Source organism: Clupea harengus, chromosome 19 (genome assembly GCF_900700415.2).
Source record: "Clupea harengus chromosome 19, Ch_v2.0.2, whole genome shotgun sequence".
In the NCBI taxonomy this organism is placed as follows: domain Eukaryota; kingdom Metazoa; phylum Chordata; class Actinopteri; order Clupeiformes; family Clupeidae; genus Clupea; species Clupea harengus.
Window position 1 is genome coordinate 15407330 of NC_045170.1, and position 16659 is coordinate 15423988.

General features: G+C 42.4%; 2 protein-coding genes across 3 annotated transcripts in view; both read left to right on the forward strand.

The window, feature by feature from the left end:
• The first annotated feature begins 22 nt into the window (after positions 1-22).
• Positions 23-3733, forward strand: srfbp1 (serum response factor binding protein 1). The gene is made up of 3 exons (XM_012818312.3): positions 23-126; positions 580-1215; positions 1851-3733. Exons 1-3 carry the CDS (start codon positions 121-123, stop codon positions 3498-3500), a joined length of 2292 nt encoding a protein of 763 aa, XP_012673766.2. The 5' UTR covers positions 23-120; the 3' UTR covers positions 3501-3733.
• Positions 3734-3830: 97 nt separating this feature from the next.
• The window catches only part of e2f3 (E2F transcription factor 3), a 49514-nt gene continuing 36685 nt past the window's right edge, over positions 3831-16659 (forward strand). Inside the window, exons 1-7 of one of the 2 annotated variants that reach the window (XM_012818313.3) lie at positions 3831-4838; positions 6479-6581; positions 7117-7336; positions 8442-8609; positions 8892-9006; positions 9362-9500; positions 12929-13335. In XM_012818313.3, coding sequence (XP_012673767.1) covers positions 4563-4838; positions 6479-6581; positions 7117-7336; positions 8442-8609; positions 8892-9006; positions 9362-9500; positions 12929-13251 — 1344 coding nt within the window. In that variant the 5' untranslated portion in view covers positions 3831-4562 and the 3' untranslated portion in view covers positions 13252-13335. Of the gene's footprint in view, positions 4839-6478; positions 6582-7116; positions 7337-8441; positions 8610-8891; positions 9007-9361; positions 9501-12928; positions 13336-16659 lie in introns of those variants that run through there. The other variant, XM_031585621.2, reaches the window with a different exon arrangement.

A 16659-nucleotide genomic window follows, 5' to 3' on the forward strand; every position in this document is an offset into this window, starting at 1 on the left:
TCAGACGTTTCGTGACGCTATGACGTTACTTGCGTCGGATAGAGCATACGTACAGCGGACCAAGATGGCTGCGCCCCGTCACAGTTGTAACTTTCCTTAAAAATGTGTTTATGAAGGTTTATGGAGGTAGGTTTTTAATAATAAGTGTTTCGTGTAAAGAGGGCGATAAAATATGCATTAACTGTGCTGTCTTTGATGCCTGAAAATGTGTGACATTAGAGCCAAACCGATCAAATTCAATACACATGCTGTTTACTCAGCCATGCTGAGGGGTAACGTTAGCTAGCCTAACTAACTATTCTTGCGCACTTTACTTTACCTTATTATAGTGTAGTACGACATATACCAAACAATTTGTCGTTTACTAGAAATGTAAACATTGGCTATTGTAGAGGAAGTCCCTTAACGTCACTGAGAACACCTCAAAGATAAGCATTATTTTTGTATTTATATATATATTACGTTACATTAAAATGCTTCCATTATGGAGACTTCAAATATATGAAATCTATGAACTTTCCAACACGTTAGCCCATACTGCTCACAATGAATATGTACTTTTTTGTAACTTCGTTGCAGAAATCTGGTAAAGAAATCAAGATGCCGACTGTGCTGAATCTTAGCAATGAGGTGGTGAAGATGAGGAGTGAGGTGAAGAAGGTGAAGGTGTTCATCATTCGCAAGCTCACTCGTCAGATGACCATGCTCAAGAAGAAGAAAGGCAAAGAGGAGGAGATGCAAAGGAACCAGCGGCGGGCAGCAAGACTGTTGGAGGAGATGCATGAGATAAAAATCCTAGCACCGGACACCATCACCAAGGCTGCCTTGCAGAAAGACATCAACTTTGAGAAGGTGTGTCAGGATCCAGAGGCTAGCATCTCGGGACGTGCCATAGCTCGCATTGCCACTCACCCTCAGTTCAGCCAAAGAATCCAGAGCATCAAGGACAGAATCAAAGCCTTTAAAGATGAGAGGACCGGCAAGTCAAAGGAAGAGAAAACCAGTGAAAAAGACAAAATTGAAATCATTTCTGAAAAACAGGATGATACGCCCTTGGTCATTGAAGAGGTTCAGGCCACAGCTGGTGAGGTGACGGTACTGACAGAGAAACAGGACGAAAATGATAACCCACCAAGTGAAGGCTGTGTTACTGGTACAGATATAACAACTGCATCTCAAACTAAGCCAAATGATGAGGCAGCGACAGTAGAACAGGTAAGTGTTATATTTAACATTTTCATGCAGTAGAGATGAAATTAGATTATCTAAAATTCTTCTTTGCTGTAGACTGTAAATGATAAAAGAACAAAATCACAGTCTTTCTGTCCTGAGCCACATAATACAAACAGTTACCAGTTACCGTTAACAAACAGCTAACAGGTTTAAAGCTGTAATATACTAAATACAATTCAGTTTAAGTGAAGTCAGCCGCCTTTGTCATTTCCGCATGTGCATGTCATATATTGTGCAATAAAAAACAGACAGCAGTCAGCCTTGTTTGTTGAATACATGTCATGCATACACGTAGACAGTGCACTTTAGCTTATCGAAGACTACAGTGTAACACAGAACACAAATGACTAAGTGGCAATAAATAAATTAAGTAAAAGAAGACATTTTAGAACGAAGACTACCACCTGCAAAACAAAATGCATCTTATACTAATTTACACGAACTAGCTCAAATAGACAGTTGTATAGCTTTTTTGTGCAATAACGGGTACACAAAGAATTATTTAGGGCATTTGGTGTTCTAAGAAATAAAGCAACTCCTATATCTAATTTTACCATTCAAACTATATGATGAACTGACAAACAGTATGACGTATTTTGTCTGTTTTGTCTGCACAGACATCAACCGAAGGCGAGAAGGTGCCAGCAGAGGTGGTGAGGATGAGGAAGGAGGTAAAGAAGATAAGAGTGCTCATCATTAGCAAGCTCACAAACCAGATGGATGTCCTCAAGAGGAAGAAATGTGAACCATCCGAGGTGGAGGACAACCAGCAGAAGACCTTCAAACTTCTCAAAGAAATACAAGTGCTTAGAAGTATCCAACCAGATCACATGACCAAGGCTGCCTTGCTGGAGAATGCTAACTTGGAGAAAGTGGGCGATGACCCTGATGTTAGCCCACTGGAACGAGCCACTGCTCGTATCATCACACATCCTCGATTCATTAAGAAGCTGGAAGCAGTCAAGGCAGCAGTTCAGGAGGAGGAGCGAAAAGCTGCAGCAGCGCAAGAAAAGAAGAAAAGACTGCTTGATCAGGCCTCTCTGGGGGAGAACAGTGTAAGAGAGGATGACGATGATGATGATAATGAGGACGAAGATGAAGATGAGGGTGATGACAATGAGGAGACAGAAGATGAAGGTGATGACAATGAGGAGACAGAAGATGAAGGTGACAATGAGCTTGAGAGCGATGAAGGTGAAGAAGAGAATGAGGAAGTGGATGAGGAAGAGGAAATGCCCAGAGTGAGCCAGAGTACTAGTCAATCTCAGGTAGCTGAAATGACTCCGGAGGTTGTAGATGAATGTGTTTCGATAGAAAGAATCACTTCCCCAGTAAAGGAACAGGTGACTATAAAAGTCTCACCTGAAGGACATTCTGTGGTTGTTGTGGATCAGGCAAGCTCATCAAACATTCCTTCCACTGTAGTCAGCACTGTCAAACCTGATGTAAATACGATGCCCTTGAAGAAAAACACAACTGCCTCTCCTGCTCCAAAACATAAACAGATTTCTAATCCTGCGTCTAAGACACCAGAGGAAAAGAAGGAGGAAGAAAAAGAGACCGGAAATGCTGACAGCGAAAGCGACTTGGAATCATCTGAGGATGAGGAAAAGCCATACTTTGATGACAGCACAGAGGAGCGCTTTCACAAGCAGTCATCCATGGAAGAGAGTGACGATAATGACTTCTTTATTGGCAAAGTAAGCAAATTTAAGAAGAAGAAAAAGAATCCTGTACAGGGTGAGGAAAAGACAAATGATGCAAAGAAAAGTGCCGGCGAGGACACTGTCAAGAGTGACTTCAAACACTCTAAATTTGAATCAGTCTTCTGTAATGCCCTTTCAAGAGGCAGAGGCGGGTCTCAGAAACCCAGAGATGGATTTGGTGGCAGACCACCACGGTTTCAGAAACAGATGAGACAGCCAGAGGGAGATTATAAAGTTCCAGGGGAGAGGAGGCAAAACCAGGACTACCCACCAAACAGGAAACCAGGGCCGTCGTCCTTCCAAAGTCAGAAGTCTGCTTCCAGTAGTAATTGGGGGCGTACGGAGAGAGGCTCATTCGGAGCAGGAAGAGGCAAGCAACCATTCGACCGTCGGCAAAACCAGAGTCAGAGCCAGAGAGGGTCATATGGGAAGACCTTTAACTCTTCACGTCAAACTACAGAGGCGTTGCATCCATCTTGGGAGGCCAGCAGAAAGAGAAAGGAGCAGATAAGCCAAATCACAGCTTTTCAAGGGAAAAAGATCAAGTTTGACGATGATTAATTTAGCTGGTCTTGACTTACCGCTATAAGAACTTGTATAATGATTTTTTTAACAGATGAGTCAACATGCTAGGAGACTATTTTTTCTCTGAGTATTGTAACATTTGTGCTCAACATAAGTAGAATAATGTCTTTGTTTTGTGCTTGTGAACATTGGAACCTGTTTTGTAATGTTAATTAATTACGTGTTTCCTAACTTAGTTTTTCATGTCATTAAACATTTGCCCTTGTAAATGTTAAGTGTGTTTTTTTTTTTAATCCTGAGTGTATAAACCTTCAACTCTGCCATCAGTACCAAGTCTACATCAATTTTATTAAACTCCATCAGCCTGTCAAGATCGAGGTCTCAGGTCTCGATATATTTTTGCACAACACTCGATCTCTGTGTGGCCATGAAATTTAGTTTTTGATAAGACTTTTCTTAGTCCTTGGGGGTATGCAGAGTATGTGGTTTAGTGACAACCCTGGGTAAGTTAACTGAGAGTAAGTGGTAAACCTCCTAAAAGAAGAATCCTGTCTTGCTAGGAGAATGAAGCCATAAGGCTCTTCTATTAGGAGGTATACCACTTATTCTGAGTTAATCTACCCAAATTCGTCACTAAACCACGTACTTAGAATACCCCCGTTTTCTTCCGTCAAAATGAAAACGTGTCTTTGTAGTACCTGGACCGCCCATTTTGACTACGTAGCAAAGACGCTGCAAGCAGTTGGGGCGGAGAGTAGCAGGTCCTCTACCAATCGGCTGCGATATGCAAATGTTATTTGAAAATTTCCCGGGAAATCTGAGTTTCGCGGGAGGGCCTTTCGCGCGTAAACCGTATCCCTTCATTCATTGTCAGCTTCCTGGAGCCATTTTTCTAGCTGCCGGGGTGGAGTTCGCGTCTCTTTTTAATCCATTCCATCGGACGATTTTAGACAATACAATTACACCATTTTAGAATAAACCTTTTCGTAAGACACTAGTCTATTGATATTTGTGATTATTTTGATACCCTGCCCGACGGATTTATAAAAAAATATCTCTGAAGCAAGGGAGGGACAAAGGGAGCCTGAGCCTCCGAAGATGAGAAGGGGGATTTCCTCGGTCCCGGAGAAATTGATAGTATCGGGGGTTGGGGGCTCTACCCTTGACAGAAATCCAATTTTAACAAATTTTTCTGATCGTCTGACTACCGGTTATTCTACTGCTACTTACATACAAATTATCACTCCGCCGTCCTGTGCAGCACAGTCCAATAATGTCTGTATGCCTGATCCACAAACTGGCAGTTTGCTGTACACAACTCCCCACGGACCAACCAACGGGATGGGACAACGTCCAGCTCTAGGAAGACCTCCGGTAATGTGTTTGAACTAATTACCTGCAAGTTGTTGACGTGAAACCAGTTGTGCTTAAACGTTTTAAATAGCTGTCAAAAACATTGCATTTGCATCAGAGCTAACTAAGGTTGTCTGGAAACACTAGCAAGGGTAGTTAGCTAAGTTAGCTATCGTTCTTACTGGCTGCAAGGGTAACGTTTCCTAGCGGTTTTAAAATTACTCTTGCAACCCCTAGAAAACTTTGAAGTCTGTTTTATCTCGCAAACCCTTAAATTTTCCTGGTAATCCCATTACTGCAATTAAAAAGTAACTTGACGTTTAATGTCGTAGATGTCAAGTGACTAGCAAGATGGACCAAGCAGCATTAACATTTTATGAAAATACATTGTTTAATAGGTAACCAATTTGGTTAAGATACATAGGGAATGAAGTAATTTGCTTTACTAATACAATAACAGCTGCAGCAAGTTGATTGTGTGCCGTCATACAAAGTGCATATATTTATCTGGCTAAGCAATTAGCTAGCAAGCTAGTCGTGTAATGTGTTGGTCAGTCAGCACAATCTATAAACTTGAATGTGTTTAACTAATGTAACAAGAATTGACAGTTTGCCATCTTCCTGTTTGAAATGAAAGGCAAATGTTCAACTAGTAAGTTATCAAACTAATCTACTGACATGGCTTCGTGTTCTAACTAGGCCCAGTTAGTGTTTGAAGGGGGGATGGGGTCCATGCTACCTCTGAAGCACCTCGAGGACTTAACTAAGTTACACTTAAAATGTGCAAACTAACAATACTAAACGTTTGGTCTTTACATACCCTGAAACTGCCTTCATACGCTCTCACGAATTACTTGTGATTGTCTAGATCAAGTTAGCTACCTTCGTACATCAAGTATTTTCCTTTAACTTTGCACAAGGTTAGTTAACTAAAGCCATGCAGCTAGCTGGCTAACCTAACTATGGCTGAGTTGGCCTTTTTAGACAAATTGGGCGATAACATTATAAAACCGAACTGGTGAAAAGGATCATCATTTGTATCCTAGCAGTCTTACGAATGGTGGTCCCTCAAAGTACTTGTTTACGGTCTGTTGCTACAAGTTGGAACTGCTCTCCGCTCATTTTTTATACATATAGTCTTACAAAATAAATGGACGTTGCTTTGAGTACTTTTAAGAAATATTTCATTACTCCATGTATCGAAGGAAGTTGCTAGCAGCAACGGAGAGGAAGGCATCATGGTGTCTATTTTCTTAAAATGGACGCAGCTGCAAGAAGATGGGTAGTGCAGCACTCAGTGTTGTGGTTTTTCTTCATCTTCGAAATGTGGCATTACTTTACCCTTGAAAGCCACAGCCCTTAACGTGTTTGGTTTATGCTGGAACTCTGAAGTTTCATTTTTGATCAACGATGTAACAAACAAGTTTCCAAGCCCAATTGCTGAAGGGCACAAATAACTTTCTCCATTAATGGCAATGTTGTTAATACGATTTTCCTTGGTGGTGCACCAAATATAGCCAGGAGCATTTTGCTCAATGATCTAACTAAACCTGGTTGACAGCGGTAATGACTGATATTTTTCAGCCATTGTTGAGAAGTTAAAGAGTTGACACATTGAAAATTGGTGCTGATCATTTTGCAATCGTTTCCACTCTTTTCAGGCAAAACGTCGCCTGGAGCTGGATATCACAGACCATCAGTATAGTGACCCTACAAAGACCGCAAAGGGCAAACGAGGAGCCCTACAGCCGAAAAGCCCCAAAGGTAAGATGAAGGGGGACAAAATGGGGGAGGTCAACCCAGAATATCATAAATCAGTCATGAATTCAGACAATTTCAGAGATTTGTTTGACTAGTGTTATAAAATGTTTTGTAAATAAAGTTGTGTAGAGGGGCAGCTTTATCTCGGCGTTCCTGTTAGGCACACCTATCCTGGATGAGTATCAGAATCCGAAATGGGTTTATTTCCAAGTGCAGTTACAAATACAAGGCATATGTCTGGGTGGTGTAGTGCAAAAAAGTTAAATACTCAAGGGGGGGCAGACCGGTTCACCACAAATTACAAGGCAGGGGCTACAAAATGTACAAGGGGCCGTTTATCACAAGTAACATGTGTAGAATATTAAACAAATCTGAATACAAATATAAGATTTAGTAGACAGGGTTTCCTTAGTCAAGTCAAGTTCATAAACTTTATGCACTGATCGATTGGCGGCATCTTCCCTTGGTGACCACAATGGTTGCTTCATTTGTCCTGCTGGAGTATGTTGTCACTGACATGGCTTTCCTGATGCTGCAGCACCCAAATCTCCACCAGAGAAGACCCGCTATGACACGTCACTGGGGCTACTGACCAAGAAGTTCTGTCAGCTTCTGGCCCAATCCGCGGATGGTGTTGTTGACCTCAACCAAGCAGCTGAGGTTCTGAAGGTCCAGAAAAGACGCCTCTACGACATCACCAATGTTCTGGAAGGTGTCCGCCTCATCAAGAAGAAATCCAAAAACAACATTGAATGGATGTGAGTATGACCCAGGCCAGACTGCATGGAATCATAATACGAATTGATTGAAGAATGGGGTTGACCAAAGCGGAGAGGGGGTTGAAGCAGAGCATGGAATTAGGGTTAAGGTTGGGATTAGTTTGGGAGTGTCAGCGCAGGGGTCAGGGATGGGATTAGATTTGCAGTCTTAAGGTCCATGTTATGAGTGTGTGAGGCCATATGGTCCTGCTGCTGTGTTTCCGCAACATCACTCTGCGTTGCTGGTGATGTGCATCATTGTTCTGCCCGGAATATTATAGTTCAGATTTGGCCTAAGACTTTTGTCTTGTCCTTGATCCAAGTGCATTATTAGAATGGAAAAAGTACGACATGTATTTTTGCATGTCAATTGACTAGGAGTGAAGGCCTATATTTCAGCATGCTAGTAGTTTCTTTAGGACCGGAGCTCTTGAACTTGCCCTGCAGGACTAAAGGGCAGGGCTGCCTGATATAACCAGACTTTCATGTTATCTTATCACTATGGCTGTACAACATGGTTGCATACTTGATATTATAAGGCGGAGCAGTGTCAAGTCAGGCCTAACAGATCTTCAGATGAAATGCAGTTCCTCCCCCCGCATTCATTTGGTTTATGCAGAATTCAAAAACCCTGAACAGTGTCAAAATGGACATATAAAAAAAGGGAAATATTTAAGCAGCAGGCCTTCTTTGTTTCTCCTTGTAGGAATAAAATATGTATAACAAGTATTCCAGTCAAGCTCTCCATCACAGCAGCACATAATGGAACAAGTTTGCAATCTCATGACTTGCCTAGGGTTTAGATGCTATTTTCTTAAAAAGAAAATGCTTTACCCGAAGCAGGTGTTCTCCTCTCAGAGCACTTGTGTGAGGCAATATTTAAAATAATGAAACACATTTTGCTCCCACTTTCTTCACATAACACCATATAGTTTGTTCAGATTAAGCTTTTGGTATATTTGGTATACATACAGTTATGTCTATTTTGGCTTCATAGTGTTGCTGTTTAAATGATTTGTTGTTTTAAAGGGGAATATCCAAGTGTTTGGATTGTTTTAAGAAGCCATGATTAGCCTTTGTGCTGATGGGTGATCAATGTTTGCAGGGGCTGCAACCTGACATCGGAAGGGGGGCCCCTCTCCCAACACCACCCGAAGCAGAGTCTGGACCGGGAGGTCCTGGAGCTCAGCCAGGAGGAGAGGCGGCTGGACGAGCTCATCCAGACATGCACGCACAACGTCCAGCGGATGACCGAGGACACGCAGAACCAGAAATATCCTTTACATAAGTCCCCGTCCCCTTGCTGTGATAACCAAGTTACCAAGAAATGTGTTTGTAGGAGACCGCTTGAGAAGTGAGCTTTCCAGCGTAACAATACTGTTGGGCCGTTGCTTCTCTAGAGATGGCTGAATTGGTAGCTACGCATGTCTGCAATGGCCTGTCATCTTATGCATTACAGGTGGCTGCTTTGAGTCTGGAGGCACTATAAGCCTCTTTGAAAGGGTCAAAGTGTCAGTCACCCCTCTCACCTGACCTTCCTTAACCTTGCCCTCACATATGCGTATGTCAGCTATCAGGACATCCGTAGGATCAGTAGCCTCCGCGACCAGACGGTGGTTGTGGTCAAAGCACCACTTGAGACCAAACTGGAAGTGCCTGATCCCAAAGAGGTAGGTTCTTCTTAGGCATCTAGTTAAGTCCAATTAGGTCATTTCTGGCCGGTGTTGGGAGTTTAGCTTCTAAACAAATCTGTCACAAATAATCAAACCTATTTTGCGACTGAGACTGAGTCTCGGAAGTGTTTTCTTTCCTACATAACCGTGATCATACCACAGCTAACTAATAATCTTTGTTATAAAGAAGCTGCTCTACGTGGTAAGAGAAGTCAGGACCTGACTTATGACCGTTAATATGCACTTTACCCCAAACTGTGCTGGTTTGTGTCCAGAGGCATCCTCCCATGTAAAGAGGTGCCAAAAGTGAGGAGACTTGAGTGTCTGTAATGCTTTCATGTCTTCCTGGCAGAGTTTACAGGTCCACCTAAGCAGTTCGCAGGGCCCCATCGACGTCTTCCTGTGCACGGATGAGAACCGTCCCGGCAGCCCAACGAAGAATGGCCTGGATGTGAACGGGAACCATACCGCCTTTGTCAAAATGTCTCAAGGTGAGCTCTCCTCTGGGTGCTTTTATCAGGAGTACTGTTTGCACTGGCAAGACATGCTGCTGACCGAAAACTTCCCCAAAACTAGTATTTTAATGCACTTTAGAGTAAAGGCAATGGCTGACATGGACTTGGAGTTCTGTGCCTTTGTGACGGGAGGCAATATTTCATATCAGGCCCCAGCAGAAGTATCTGCTCTGTGATTATAATTTAAAAGAAAGGAAGAAAATGGGGAGTTGGTTTCACAGGTTCCAGGGCAAAAAATGAGACTACAGCATGCAGTAATGTATCTATAGGCTATTAGTCCATGTTAAAACCTCAATGTCATTGCGGTTAGCCTAGTACATTGCAAAGTAGATAGCAGGCCACCCAATTTCCTTGCTTCACTTATCAGCGGATGCCATTTCAGGGTTTCCCTAGTTTGCTTTCAGATGTGCACCTAAATCAGTCCCACCCACACAGTTTGGTCAAATTGACCCTTTCTGAAAACCTCAAGACCTCAAAAAAACCCTCTTCATGTGAAAGCAAGCATTGGGGAGATCAGAACATTTACTAATCTAATGATGCGTGAAACATTCTTGTGTAGTTCAAGACCAGACTATATATAAAGGTCTCCAGGTCCGAACCTTCAAGTATTTCAATACACCTTTGAGTGCAATTGTTTATAAATGTAATATTTTTCCTGTTACTACTTTACAGACATAATTAAAGTGTATATATATATTTTAGGTTATGGCTACAATTGGGGGTGGGGGGGGTGGGGTACACAGGCCTATCTACAGGAAATGCGGTGTTGATGACGATATCTAGTCATCTAATTCTGTAATTCAACATATCCTTGCTAAATTACATTTTTGGCTCTTTGACAACCATGAACATAACTTGGCTAGCAATACTGAACTGAAGTTATATACCAAAAGTCAAGGTATAGTTGGCTATCCTGCACCAGTGGCCCTCTTTCCTGCAAGACAAACTATTTTAAGATCGTTCAAGATGTCCATTTTATTAAGATGGTCTCTGAAACAGACTTCACTTCGTTTTCCACCAGTTAAGGGCAATGGGAAGAAGTTGAACATGCGCTGAACCCATACTTGCACAGTGATCAGAATAACTTCAGATTGTGCTTTTGCGTAGCTGTTAGTCCCTAATAATTTCCAATCCACTAGAACAGTGGTTCTCAACCTTTTTTCAGTGATGTACCCCCTGTGAAATATTTTTTCAGCCAAGTACCCCCTTACCAGCGCAAAGCATTTTTGATTGAAAAAAATATGTAATACACAGCGCTATGCCATCATTGTCTGATTTATTAAACTGTCAACACTGAAGATTGAACATTGTCAACACTGAAGATTGAACTGAGTGCTTTTGCGATTACATTTTAGTGAGAAACTTGTGCTTGTGCTTCACTGAGAATCTTTGTCAGTCTTGGTGGCAGGGAGGCAACTGCTGTGATCAAGCTCTTCTCCAGGCACAATCTGTTTCTCTGCTTTGTTTAGATCAGTCATTGCAGAGAAAGAGGCCTCACATAAATATGTGGAGGCAAAGGATAGTAGCTGCTCCAAAGCTTTCTGTCCCAGGTCAGGGTGCTCCTGCTTCACACACACCCAAAACTGTGTGAATGTGGATGTGGCAAACTTCATTTGGAGGCCACAGTCAGATGATATATCCAGGAGTGTTTCCTGATTAGTGAACTGCTACTTTTCCTGCAGAGACATATTCAGTTTGTTCAGTTTGCTGAATATATCTGCCAGATAGTACATCTTTGCAAGCCAGTCTGTGTCCTGGAACAAGGTGGCATGGGGAGATCTGTGCTCAATCAGAAAGTTATGTACTTCAGATCGTAATTCCAACAACCGGTTGAGTATTCTCCCTCGAGAGAGCCAACGCACGTTTGTGTGTGTTCAGCTCCCATGTTTTAGCGAAAAAATTCCCGCTTATTATACAGTTACTTGCCAAAACGATAGAAGACATTCCTCCAGAATACCTCTTTTTAATGATTTTGTTGCCGTTTCGTGATTTCCACTAAGAAAAAATGTTCTTCAGGCTAATAGAACTTTCAAGTTTCAAGTGTTGCATAGCAACCCATTATTTGCTGACTTCAAGTTACAATGACTTTCCGTTACGTTAAATGACCGGACTACTTGATATGATATGATTGAATGATATGCTATGAAAGATGTGAATTACAAGCACAAAACCCGTTGCCAATGACAGCGGTCATTAACTTTTTGCAGCTGTGAATATCAATACATTACAGACCTGCAAACGTTGGGGTGGCCCATTCAAATCAACGCAACTTTTGGAACATTCTGAAGAGCCGTATAATAACTATTTTTACAAGTGTCGCTGCGCGTCGGGGTGCTGTTCGCCCCGTCCGGATTTATTATTGGATAATGACCTCCGGACAATACATTATCACTTACTTAAAGGATTTTTTAATGGATGCTAATTTTAAATATATTTTTAAAAAATCTCGCGTACCCCCTGGACTGCCTTCACGTACCCCAAGGGGTACGCATACCCCCGGTTGAGAACCACTGCACTAGAATATCAAAGGTTTAACCTAGCCCTTTCAATCCGATTGAGTTTTTTCATTTGCATTGGGATTGGGTTTTTGCAGTTGAGGTGATTACGTGTGGCAGATTCATTTCGATTGGGCTATCGGATTATAAACAGAATGTTTGGCCCCCTGTAAACGTAGGAACGGATGGAGGAGTTTCAGGCACTATTAAGGCCCCCTTAGCATTTAACTGGAGTAGTATTTGTGAACAGTGCTGTGGATGTGCTATATAAAACCTCCCCAGTAGGCATGTTTTATGAAGAGCTTACAGGTTTGGTTCACGAATACCGACTTTCTAGTCAAGGTGTCTGTGTTGCCCGACATGCATTTTGTTTGTGTGAATGTAAGGAGTGCCTTTGTCTGCACACAGTTGTTACATGCTTAGTACACACTGCCTTCATGTACACAGCACTTTAGAAAATGCGAGAACGAGAAAAGTTGTTTGAGTCATCAGTACAATGCGTCTGGGCAACAATTGCATGGAAACTTGCCTTGGGAACACTCCAGTCCAAATACAATGTGCAATAATAACACATAAGCAATACATATACAACCATGCAGACTCGATACACACAGGGAATTGCACAAGTATGGTATGTCTAGGTGTCTTAGAGTATATACATTTAAAAGGAGTTGAAGTAAATAAATATACATGTAATGTATCCACTAAGTACTTAAACAAAAGGAAAATGGGGTTCCTATAGGTTCTTGATTGGAACCAGTTGTGGTCTGGATACCTGGGATTGCTCTTTTCTGTGAAAGGGGAAGCATTCAACCCCTTGGATGTAGAGCAGTGAGGACAAACAAGACAGGATAATTCAATGTCAACCTCTTTGTGTCTGTCCATCCATCTCTTCCCTCGGCTGTGTAGAGAGCGTGTCCAGCGACGGCATCACAGTGAACGGCGGCACTGGCGGCGGAAGCGGCAGCATGGGCAGCGCCCACTCGCACGGCTGCAGCACCCCGGTGAAAAGCCAGCTGCCGAACCTCGGAGTGCCGCCCCTCTCTCCCCTCTCGGCCTCCCTGTCGGCCATCCTCCAGCAGACCGACGACCAGATGCCCTTCGTCACGCTCTCGCCCGCCCTGCTCAGCGACGACTACATGCTGGGCCTCGAGGACGACGAGGGCATCAACGACCTGTTTGACTCCTATGACCTGGACACGCTCCACTTCGATGACCTCCTTTGCAACTGATCCCCGTCCACTCCCAGCCCCCTGAAGCGGTGATTTGGAGGAGCGGATTAGAGAATGGCTGATGAGGTTTTCGTTTGAGTAGTAGTGGTGGGGGGGGGGGGGGGGGGGGGGGGGGGAGGTCGATCACCAAGAGCGGGGAGAATTAGTTCACCCTGGGGACACTTCTTTGGTGACACGTGCACCTTATGTTTGGGAGAAGCGAGGTGACTCGAGGTGGTCTGGAAAGTAGGTGAAGCACGGGCGGGTGGTGGTGCATGAAAACGTCTCATTGGTCAACAGGTTCTGTGGTCACACTACTGTTTTACACTCCAGGATGCTTTTGGCCACAGACTTTTGTTGGTGCTCTTGAAGCTAAAGACTGCTGTGTTGTGTGCGTGTTTTTTTTTGTTGCCCCCCCCCCCCCCCCCCCCCCCCTCGTTTTTGTTCAGTTCAGCTCGTTTTTTCCCCCGATTGTTGTACTATGATGCCAGTTAGCACCACAGCACCGTATCCTACACATTTGAGAAGTCTACGATCGGTTTTGCATACATTTGCAAGCGTATTGTCAAAATGCTCATGTCTGTCAGTTTTTGGCCAGTTCGCACTACTGTTTCCCTGCTCTCCTTTTTCTGCTGTGTGTGTGTGTGATTATATTTGCGGTGAATGAACATAACTGCATGAGAGATGTGTAGTCTCTCTTCTCTCCTGAAAAGGAAAAGGTTGGCGTAACGCATGCGTAGAATCCGCCATTCTCCAACTGGAGGCAATGAAATGGAAATGGCCCAACCCTCCTATCACACACAAAGGAGACAAAAGGAGAAATTACAAGTCATCAGCCGCTCAATCTCCAGCCGTCTGAAAACATTCAAAAGGTCAGACGATTTAGCTGGAGCAGTCATGCGTAGGTTCATTTGGACAAAAATTTAAATAGAAAATGGCAATTACTTCTAACCCCCAGTAAATCAATCTGATGCTGTCTACGGAGGCATTACATGCTCCAGCCTTAGTGCTACGAGTATCTCAGGGCCACTTTAAATGTAATACTTGATCAATGCATTTCATCATTAATCATCGTTTTGGGGGGGGCGGGCTGCCGGTGGGCAAAAAAAGGAATCAGGAGGTTGAATTCACTCCGAGCTATTTGTTGTGAAAGAATTTCTCTTATTTGGCTTGGTTTATTTTTTTTATTTTCAGTTGAGCAGTCACGTTAATACCCATTGACTGGGTATCCTACCTTTTACAAGCAAATTTGCAGACGTATGGTTGTGTACATTTCTACTCGAAATGTAAACACTTGACATCCCCTATAAATATGCTTCGTGAGGGACGTACCGTTGCGGGAAATGGTATGTTTGTGTTTGAATGAAGAGATGAAGTATTGCCTTCAAGCACGAATATGGTGAAGACTGTCCTTGTTCTTTGAAAGCCATTTTATCTAAACAAAGCTCTGATGTCAATGCATTAGGTACTTGTAGACTACCTCTTGAGCAGAGTAGTTGTGATTTTTAATGATTTCTTTGTTTTGAGCTTGCTTTTTTTAATGTACAGGTTTTACATTAATCATTTCCTTCAAAAGCTGTGTTTTAATGGTGGTTCCTCTTTGAATAGTTCCTCTGGGAGATTCAGTAGAATTTGTCAGTTTGCAGAAGTAGTCACTTTACATCTTTTACAAACACCGTTGTGTGCTTTAACCGTCATTAGAACGATGGTGAGCAGTGCAATTTGCACCAAAAGAAGAGATTTAGTTCGCCTAGGATTATTTTTTTCTTGTGCCACTAGCGAAATCATGGAGTTGATTTTTGTGTTGGCAGTGCTGGAATGGTGTATACATGTCAGTACCCCAAATGGCAAAGTGTACCGTTTTACACCCTATAATGTAAACATTGTGCCTTTTGTTGTTTTTGTTTCTCGGATAATGTGTGTTCTGCTCGACAAGTTGTTTAAAATTGCTGCACTTGTACATGTGAGGAAGAAGCAGTCATGCAAATATTTGATGTGTTATTCAAGAACTGCCATTGATTGGACTCCTACATGTAACTCTCACTCATATCTGTTAAATTTTCGTAGAAGATCAATCTATGAACTGCCCTAAACATCTTTTCTGTGATATCTGTGGGGGGGGGACGTCGTCATCTTCTGTCTCGAACATCTTTTCTTTTAGTGCCTGATCAGTAATCCGACGGAGAACGCTGAGCTAAATGTAACATGGCGTGCCCAGGCTTTCTCTCGGTTGATTCAGTTAGAGAGGCCTAGCAGACTTGAAATCATGGTTAGTCACCTCAAACTTTGTTTTAAAATGTTCCAGTTGAGTTTTCGACGCTCATTTGATGCAGTTTTTTTCCAAAGACCACATGTAATGAGAACATTCATCACATGTTCACTCAAGTTATTTCTCGGTGATGTGGTTGACTTGATGTTTTCTGAACAAAAAAAAAAGATTCTTCAGTGGCATTTTAGCGGAGGATATATTACAATGAGCTATGAACCTTTAAAAAAATTAAAAGGAAATGCAGAATTGAATCAGGGTTAATTTAAATTTGTTTCGACTTACAATGGAGCGAATTTAACACATGTAGAAGGTTTTGTTTTTTAATTTAATTTTTTTTTTTTATCGCTGTTTTGCGTGTGTGTGAATTGTACATAAAACTAAAAAAAAAAGTTTTAATAAAGATGTGTTGGAGCTGTTTGTACACTTAGACTTTCATTCTGCAGCCTGAAGTCAAAAGAGTCTTTTAGACCGATCACTATAAAGGATCTTCGATTGCGTGGTCAGAAATGATTAGAGCCACACCTAGTAAAGGGATCGGGAATATAAGGATGTGAAGTCCTCCACAAATTCACCTGCCTTAACTTTAAACCTGAAGCACAACAGATGGCTCTGCTTCAATGCTGAGTAAATGTGCACATAAGCGAGTTCTCCTTTTTAAAGTGTGTGTTATACAAGCATGTTCCTGTTATCTGGAGACTTGAAAGCTGAGGTGGTATCTTTTCTTTTCACATTTCTAATCATCCCACAGACGGGAACCACAGAGAATGACCAGACTGTGATGAATTTGGATATCAAAGAGGTGTGTTTAATGTGGGGTTGAAATTGAAGGCTCAATAAACTTCGCTAATTTTGAAGGCGAGCTTGTATCTGTCAGACATATTGGATACGTCTTTGAGATGGGTCAGGTGTGGTCCAGATATATCGCTTGAAAATTTTAATGTTGCTGAACTATCGTTGAATTAGAGGCCGTATTTCCCAACCTTTTTTCCTTGGAGCCTCTTGAATATAACAAAAACCTGATCCACAGACCACACACACACACACACCAAAAGAAAGTGGTTCATTCCAAATTTTCATTGGCATAAATTCAATTGGCATCAACATCAATTTGGCTTTTTTTCTTCCTTCTCTCAAGTTTGTCCCAGTTATCTTCGGTTAGT